The following is a 9,719-nucleotide window of genomic DNA, read 5'->3' on the forward strand; positions in this document are numbered from 1 at the left end:
AATCTTAGTTGGAAGATCAAAGTAGCTTGCTTTTCTCTTGATTTCCCTTCAAGCTCACTCTTTTCTCTCTTGGTCTCTCCTTGGCTGAAACTCCATCTGATTTAGGGGGAGGTAGAGCTCAATTAAGTGCACAAAATATCCCAACAACCATCATAAATGCAAAGCCAGGTGTCATCTTCCTACTTAGTCTTGAAACTTCTCTCTTAATTAAGTAAATCATAATGTAATTAAATTTCAGAGTCAAGATCCTCTCCACTTAATGCTTGACACTTGGAAAGCTTAATTACTCTCTAATAGGAGCTTGACAAGTGGCAACTTGTGAGCCAAGTAAAGTGCAAGACTCTAGTCTTCACTTTACCGGTGCACTTTTACTCCGAGTTTAATTTCTTTTCCATAATTACAGTACTCTAGCCTTTGTAATTATTTTCTATTAGATCCATAAATTATTCTCCTCATTTTTCTCTTCCCAAAATGCCCTCTTCATATCAAACTCAATTTTCCATTAATTAAATAAAAAGGAAAACTATTTTCCTTCTCATTATTGATTTTTCCACTTGTCCAAATAATTAGGAAAAATCTTGGATATTTGAGGGTGTCTTTTTAATCCCATAATTTCTTATAATTGCTTGGGACATCATAGGAATTTTTTTGGGATTTTATTCTCTTTCCCAATATTTTTTTGGAATTTTCCAAATAAAAGGCCTTAAACTGGCTTAAATCGTCCTTAAATTTCTTTGTAATTTCTCTAAGGGGTAATTTGGTCATGAAACCAATTTTATAATCCCATATAATTCTCAAAGGATATTATCCTTATTTTTTCTTAATTTTTCAAGACTTGGAAACATTTTTCCAAAATTATCTTTGACCAATTTTTCTTAATTAGCCAAACTTTCATAATTGTCTTGGAAAATCATAATAATCATTTCCACCAAAATTCTTCTATTTATCCTTGTCATTTTTGACCCTTAATTACTTAGGAATATTCCTTATTCCTAATTTACCCTATTGTCGGATGTGATAGCAAACACTGTTGAAAGTCTCCGCTCCAACAAGCCACAGTCTCTTGCTTTAGTGGCTACAAGTTGTGGGGTTTGTGACTCCCCGATGCACACAACTCAGAATTGCCCTGGGCCAGGCGAAGAAGTGAATGCCATATACCAAGAGAGAGGGGTAATATCAGAAAAGGGACCCTAGATCACCTAAAGCTTAGATGGGGTGGGGGAGCGAATAGGCCAAATCAATTCCAAGGAAATTAGTTCAGGGCCTCTTCAAGAAACTTTCAAGATTCCTTAAGAGCCGTAGTGACAGCACCACCTAACACTATGGTGTCTCAACCACAAAAGGAGGATGAAACAGCCTGATTATTGAAGAGCATGGTGGCCCAGATGACAAACATTGAGGGGCAAATGAAGGAGAGCGATGATAAGTTCGTCTCCATAACCACTATCTTGCAAGGAATGTAAAAGGACAACTCAGATGTTCACAAGAAATTAGAGGAGCTCACTCTGAAAAATATTGATATCACCAGTCATTTGACCCGACTGTCTAATACAGTCAATGACATGCAAGCCAAAAGTGGAGGAAGTATTCCTTCTGACACAGTGATCAATCCTAAGGCACTTAATGCTATATACTTGAGAAGTGGCAGAAGGTCCACTTTGAAGGTGATAAGGCAGATGAAGATAAATCTGAGCAAGAAATAGAGAGCCCTTCCCTCACTTCTATGAAGTTGGGCAAATCTGAAAGTTCAAAAGAGTAGGAGCTTTTGATGAGGAAGAGATCCAAAGAGAATAAAGATGCTTAAGAGGAGGAAAACACTATGGAAGGATTAAAATGTAAGGGCAAACAAAGGAAAGACAAAGCGGAAACAAGCACTCATAGAGCCTTAAGCAATGAAGGTAAGGAGGTAAATCTCAATGAACTCCCTTTTCCTCACTCTTACTTGAAAAGTATAAAAATTGCTAATGAAAAGCAAGATAATGAGTTGCTTGAGACTTTCAGAAAAGTTGAAGTGAATATACCCTTGCTTGAACTGATTAAAAAGATCCCTAAGTATGCCAAAGTTTTAAAAGAGTTGTGCACACATAAGAGGAGGTTTAAACCTAATGAAATAGTACAGTTGCCCTCTAGTGTGTCTGCTTTGTTTCCTTCACTATACTTTGTACTGTAGGTAGGACAACTTTTCCTAAGGCTTTACTTGATTTAGGTGCTATCATTAATGTTATGCCTAGGTCAATGTATGAGTCCTTACAAATCAAAAGTCTTAAACCTACCACCATGATGCTCCAGTTAGCTGATAGGACCATGAGGTACCCATATGGCTTCTTAGAGGATATCCTAATGAAAGCCATAGACTTAGTTATCCCTGCTAATTTTTATGTCTTGGATATGCCTAATGAACAAGGTGGGGATGGGACCTTAATTTTGGGTAGGCCCTTTCTAAGAACTGCTAATACTAACATTGACATGCAAAATGGGTCTATCACTATGTCTGTTAGGGATAAATTTGCTTATTTCAATATGCATGAACAAATGAAATAACCACATGAAGACTATTCTATGTGTGATGTTAATTTTATTGATGGGTTGTTCATTGATGAGCTTCATAATGTTCATAAAATGCATGTTTCATCCCCTGCTTCTGACTCTGCTTCCCCTTCCCTCTTAAATGGTAGTGACGTGAGTTGTTCTACTTTTTATTAGTTAGATTACACCCATCCCACTCCATCTAATTCTACTATCACTAATAATACACTTAGGAAGTCTTCTACTAACCCTCTTGAACTCGAGAAAGGCCTTGTTTTTTATGTTAATGCAAGTGTTAGTAAAGCTGCAAAGACTTCTAAGAAGAAGAAGTGCTTCAACCTTTTCAGGGAGCTGCGTGCCCTGAATGTTGTGCATGGACCAGTTATAACTCCAGTTGCCCTCCACTCTACCGTCTCTACACCCTCAACTAAGAAAGCTAATCAAGAGACAGTGGTTACTCCTACGGATAGCAAGAAAGTGGATTCTGAGAAAGAGAGTAAAAAGCCTACATCTCTCAAGCTTTGTTCTAAGGCGAAGAAGAAAATTAAGACACCCTCTGCCACTTTCCCTCCTCTCTCCATTGACCACTACACGGTCATTGATCTGGTCTATGAAGACCCTTTCCTATTAACTCCTGAGGAGGCTGTAAAGATTAAATCTGGTGCTGAGGTGTGGGCTATGCTGTCCACTTATCAGACGCCTAAAGCTGAGAAAAGGGCCAAATGGATTGGACCCTTTGAAGTTCAGTCAACATGCCAGCATAGGAAGGTTGTAATGAGGGATGCTGAAGGCCAGTTCTTCCAAGTAAAAAAGGAGCGTCTTCGTTTCTTCAAGGAGAGCTATCAGCCTCCATGACACCTCAAGTCACTTCTTTCTTTACCTATCTTGTTTACCATGTTTTGCTTTGTTTTGATTGATTTGCTTATTGCATATGTTAGTGAGATAAGTGTGGGGGAGAGAGCCGACCAGTAGGAAAAGTATTTTAGCTTAAATTAGGTTGTCACTTTTCAATTCAATAATTTTTCCCTTTCTGTTTTTGTCTTATGCCCGTCTTCCTTTGTGCTTAATGGCTTGCTTGGTCATGCAGTGAGGACACTGCCGCGCTTAAGTGTGGGTGAGGGAGTTATTTGATAATTTTTGATTGCTCCTGTGTTTGCTTCAATTTTTGAAAAAATAAAATAAAATTTTTGAAATTCAATCTTTCATCATCATTCTTTAGCTTTGAATTGATTTTAGATGGTGAATTACTGTGAATTGGATCATCTTTGACTGTTTTGGTGCTTGCTGAAAAGGTTTTACTGATTGAAATTGCTTAAGCCACGTCGCGACCTCACTGCTTCATGTCGCGACCTGAGATGTGGTTTTAATAGGGAGGACTTTCTGTGTATTCAGGTCGCGACCTCACTTATTCCTCCTAGTCACGACCTCAACCTCCTGTCCCTGACTTAGTGCTCTCTGTGTATTCAGGTCGCGACCTCACTGATTTCAGGTCACAACCTGGCCTCTTTTGCTGTGTATCACTTTCCTTCTATTTGCTTTTTGTAATGCTATGTAGGAGGAATTTTTTTAAGCACCCTTTGCATCTTTTTCAAGCAAACCACTACCTTTTTAATCTACCCTCATTGCGTCAAACAGTTTTTCTTGAAAATCATGCCCATCCTTGGACTTTTAAGAATAATAGATTTTGAAAATGATTTCTCTAAGACTTTATAGTCACTTTTGAGATTCAAGTATGTTCTTAAGTGATTATTTTGATTTTTTTTAATCCTTATCTTATGGGTTGCTTTTGTAATAATATCCTAATGCCTTGTGACTAATGCATATTGATTGAAACTTCTTGTATGAGTAATTGAGATATGAAACCCTTCTTGGAAGGATATTCTTGAGCCTTAATTCCTAAATTGAGTGATTATTCATTGGTTTGCATCCTCTAGAACTTGTTTTAGCTCTTGGTCAAAATTACGTGTGCATTTATGATTTTTAAATACGATAGAAGCATTCTTTCTACACCTTTTTACTCAAACACAATCCACAAACATCTATCCATTATTCAACCCCTTTTGATCCTTCATTTTCCTTCATTTCATTTACATCTTGAGTGTTTGAACCACAATTTTTATCTAAGTTAATTTTATCTTTACATTTGCGATTTCCTAACCTTCATGGGTTTTCATTGGGAATATCAGTTTAAAAAAAAAGTAAAAAGAAGAAGGAAAGAAAGCAAGAAGAAAAGAAAAGTGAAAAAAAAAGAAAAAGAAAAAGAAGTACATATTTATGTACATAAGCTATAGCATTAGAATAAAATTGAATAAGGTATTCCTTTGGTGGTAGAAGGTTAGAATCTAAGCTTCTTTGTCTAAGAATAGATGATAATTGACTCACATCTCTTTAATCCTCGACACTCGATTTGACCATATTTCCATTCCATCTAGCATTTTCATCATTACAACCCTAAAAGCCCTCTTGATTCTTTATATGAATGTTAAATGGTAGTGGAGATTTTAGAGTTATTACAAACTTATGGTAGGATGTTTACTATTTGAATTTTGAGTGAAAAGAACCCCAATGAGGAGAGAAGAGTGAGTTAAATACTTGTATCCCTTGAGTGAATCTCTGTTGTTCATGTATTTAGAGTCAATTGCATTTTGTATCTAATTACTTGGTATTGTTCATGTTATCTTTTTTGTTTTCCTAAAGGGTGTTGATTATTTAGTTCTTAAGATCATTTTTGAACATACTGGTTTTCTTGATTGTGCCTGTACTTTCTTTGGAATGATTCAAGTCTTTGTCTAAGAGTACAAAGGTTCAAGTGTGGGGGAGTGATAGAACCCTATCTTTATATGGTTTTTTCAAGTATTTTCTGATGTTTTGCAACACTTTTACCCTTATTATGCATGCATTTATAGCTTTTTGATTATATTGGTTCATGCATTGCATTTTGCTGTTTAAAAGGTAAAAAAGGTCAATTCTCCTTCCTTAATTGTAATTGCCTTGATCTGTAATTTGTTAGTATTTACAAAGCTCCCTTCTTGTGATTTTCAGGCAATTGGAGAAGGACCTAAGACCCAAAGATAAAGCATTGATGGAGCAATAATGTTATAAGGACCAAAACACGAGTTTGGAGTGTTCTGCCTCCCCAGGTCGCGACATGGATTGCTGAGGTAGCGACCTGGATGCCCTTTTAATGAAACTACGCGTTTTGGAACTAAGTCAATATTGAATGCTCTTTGTCTTCCTAGGTCACAACATGACACTTATGAAGTTGTGACCTGGTACCCCAAGTCGCGACCTAACACTCCTGAGGTCACGACCAGAATGTGTTAATGAAGCTGTGCGTTTTGGAATAGGTTTCTGAGCTCCTACACTTGAGGGGGGCAGCCACCACAAAAGACACACTCCCATTCTGTAGATTTGCAGAGGGTTGAGCCACCAGCATTTACTCTCAAGTCTTTATTGATCCTACACCCAAAACCTCCATTTTTCTTCACCTCTTCATCATTTTCTACATTTCTGAACCGATTAAACCACTTCAACCACCTTCTTCTCCATTTTTCCAACCCCATTTTTAGTATCAACCATGGCTGTTCATTCCTAAAGTGATTGCGATCGGTTTGAAGACATGAGAGGCTAAACCCTTAGCCTTTTGGTAATGGAAGACAAAGCTTGAGCTCAAGGACCTAATAGGGGAGTTATCGGTCTAAATTTGTGTTTGATTTGTGTTAGAGATTTCTAGATTTAGAGATTTCTGCATCTATTTCAGACTTGATTTGTGATTGTCAATTTTGTGTTTAGACTATTGAATGTATTTGGATTGGATGTTGTTAATGTTGGATCATTCATATATTTATATATATCATTGTGTTCATTTAATTATTAGTAATCATTGGTGATTAATCTGTGTGCTTGGTATTCAATGATTGTCGATTGACTTTGTGAGGACATTTGCATCATCTGTTCATCTACACTCTAAGTGGTTTCTAACAATGTTTTAAGAGATGTTAATTAACTTTGATTAAAGTGAGTTTTTATTAATTAACACATTGGACCCAAGTGATTACTTGGGGTTTTCTTCAGACTTAGAGACTTTCTAAAACTCCCAATCATTTTAAAGAGTAGTGATAGCTGAGTTTTCATCATCAAGAGACTGTTTCATCATAATTCCCTTTTAATCCAAAACATTTCTTCATTCAATTAATATACCAAAAACTTCTAATTCTCTGCATTTTATATTTATTGCACCACCCTTAAACAGTTGAAAACCCCTTTTTTCTTTACTCAAATCATCATGTTTTTTATTACCAATTTAGATTAGGTTGTTTTCCAATAAAGCGCTCCTCGAGAAGAACGATTGGTTGCATCCTATACTACATTATCTGGTGCAATCACAATTTTGATGACCCGGAAGGTGACATTCCGGTCCGATCACCTGGTTTGAAAGGTTCACCAAAGTTGTGAAGGAATCCGGTTACATATAGTGTCAATCTGACCGCACACTATTTGTTAAACACTTAAGAGGAAAGGTAGCTGTTCTAATTGTATATGTTGACGATATTGTTATAACAGGGGATGATATTGAGGAGATAATAAGGTTAAAAGGAACCTTAGCAGCTGCATTTGAAGTTAAAGACCTAGGAAGTATGAGTTGCTTCTTTAGGATGCACATCACTAGGTCAAAAGAAGGCATTTCAGTCTCGCAGAGGAAATACACATTAAATTTACTCAAGGAAACTGGAATGATGGGAGACAAGCCATTGCCAGTTGCTATGGATCCCTCTACAAACTTGGAATATAAAAGGAGGGTGTACTAGTTGATGCAGAAAGGTATAAGCGATTGGTTGGGAAGCTAATTTACCTATGACACACAAGGCCGGACATAAGCTATGCTATAGGAGAAGTCAGTCGGTTTTCATCGCAACCACAAGAACATCATATGGAGGCCATATATACCATCCTGAAATACTTAAAAATGACACCTGGAAGAGGGGTCTTCTTTAAGAAAGGAGAGTTAAGAAATATAATAGTGTATACAGATGTAGATCATGGAAGAACTCGAGTTGATAGAAGATCAAGAGGGTACTTTACCTTTGTATGGGATAATCTTGTAACCTGGATGAGTAAGAAACAAATTGTGGTTTCTAGAAGCAGTGCTAAAGTAGAGCTAAGAGCCTTAGCAAATAGAGTGTGCGAAGGAATGTGGATAGTACGAGTCTTGAAGGAATTAACGATTGAAGTGGACACACCAATTAAGTTACAGTGTGATAGCATGTCAGTAATTCAGATGGTACAAAACCCAGTTCACCATGACAGAACAAAATATGTTGACATTGATTGACACTTTATAAAAGAGAAGATTGAGTCAAGGACCATTGACTTGTCTCATATAAATTCTGGGTCCCAAGTTGCTGATGGGCCATGGGCCTTAAAAACCCTAATCCCATAATAGATTTTATTTTGTAGATTTATTTCCATTTATGAGCTAGATTATGATTATGATTTGATTGTATTTTGAATTCTATTATGGATCCCTACTATCTCGGCTAGATCCCTAGATTAGTGGCCTAATAACTTTTCTGGCTGAGGAGATTTGTGTCTATTTAATCCTGTTAGCTCATTCGAATAAACAAACAATTCAGAATCAAAGAGATTCTTCAAATTCATATGTAATATATTTAGTCATTAATTTTTTTATATGTTAAGTTTTTTTACAATTGTTGTTAAAAATTTTTATAATTGATTCTATATATAGTGTTGCGTGACAAATTGAGTCGGTAAGTGAAGTATGATAATTTTGAGAAATGTTTACGATCGAAAAAGTGACAAGCATAGAATGTATTACATTTTGACTAATAAAATGACTTTCTTTCGAAGCTCAATTTGATGAATTTGCCAACTATATTCAAACACGTGGAGAGGATGAATTGGGTTTGATCAGTGTACAAGTTCTTGAGCATTCCATCTTTAAAGTGAAGATTTGTTTCTTTTTTTTTTAGGGAGTTGTTAGTTTGCAATTCAAAACATGAAGTCATTTGATCAATGACCAAATTTTACTTGGTTGCTTGACATCTGCAAGTTAGTAGCTATGAAAGAAATCTTTTAGTGCACAATAGGTTTTGAGAAAATTAATCATCATAGCTATAAACATTATTCACTCAAATTCGGTGCTTGAGCAAGACTTATGTTGCATTGGAGATGTTGGGAAAAGTCCACCAATGCACCCTTGATGGATAAGCTCAAGTCTATTATAAGTGGAGTACATACAGTGAATAAGAGAAAGTATGTGTAATATATCCCTTTTTGTTTGAAAGAAGGGGAAGTAATGGTTTCGCACCAGTAAAAACAGTTATTTATATTTATATATGTGGATGGGTGGCAATAGTAAAGATGGAAGAAAGTCAAAAAGAAAAACACAATTTTCTTGTCTGCACTCCAACTCTCTCTTTCTCCATCATTGCTTTTTGCTGTGTAATACTCTGGTACCTAATGTAAGACCTAATTAATAAATTTGAGCATATTAAGGATGTTAGTTAAATTAGTTAATATGATATATTTTTTTTCTTAAAATACCTTACTCATCTTTAATTTTCTCCCTCCCTCTCCTATTTGATTATTATTGAGAGAATATCAATATGGTTAATTGGAAAAAATTGATAAACATGTAAAATAGGTTTTACATATAGAACCAACATCAACTCTTAAATTAAGTCATATATTAAGAACTAGAGGAGTATAAACGGATGCGAATTGTGACTATTTTCTTTTGGGTGGGTAGGTTAACTATGTCAGATTCAAAGGTATATTCATTTTATGGGAGATAATGCTTTGCGACCAATAAATTTCAAAAACCTTAATTGGCAAATAAGATAGGCAAGGCAATGTGCAAGTTTGTTATACTATCTCCAGTTCTAATTATAAGACCTTGTTTGTTGTCTACAAACTACAAACGAGATTTTATAATTAGGACCGAAGGTAGTAGTAAATAATGATCTTCAATTGATTAGAGATGCGCCAATGACTTTATAACTTAATGGTATGAAGAATGTGTTACAAGTGGGAATTTACTAATTCGATCTCGCTTATAATCTTAAGTTGTTAGTATGTTCTCTTTTAATTGAAAAAGGAAAAAAAACAAAAAAATTAAACAAGATGCAAATACAATGGAAATAACATGTGACAACCTAACAACACATGAAGAT

The 9,719-nt window shown here is 35.7% G+C and overlaps 1 protein-coding gene across 1 annotated transcript; it reads left to right on the forward strand.

The window, feature by feature from the left end:
- The first annotated feature begins 2,277 nt into the window (after positions 1-2,277).
- LOC114719874 (uncharacterized) lies at positions 2,278-6,204 on the forward strand. The gene is made up of 4 exons (XM_028905444.1): positions 2,278-2,493; positions 2,704-3,389; positions 5,569-5,687; positions 5,766-6,204. Exons 1-2 carry the CDS (start codon positions 2,278-2,280, stop codon positions 3,379-3,381), a joined length of 894 nt encoding a protein of 297 aa, XP_028761277.1. The 3' UTR covers positions 3,382-3,389; positions 5,569-5,687; positions 5,766-6,204.
- Positions 6,205-9,719: the final 3,515 nt, after the last annotated feature.

The sequence above is a fragment of the Neltuma alba genome, unplaced genomic scaffold (assembly GCF_004799145.2).
Source record: "Neltuma alba isolate B1F8T4 unplaced genomic scaffold, ASM479914v2 tig00002193_pilon, whole genome shotgun sequence".
Classification (NCBI taxonomy): domain Eukaryota; kingdom Viridiplantae; phylum Streptophyta; class Magnoliopsida; order Fabales; family Fabaceae; genus Neltuma; species Neltuma alba.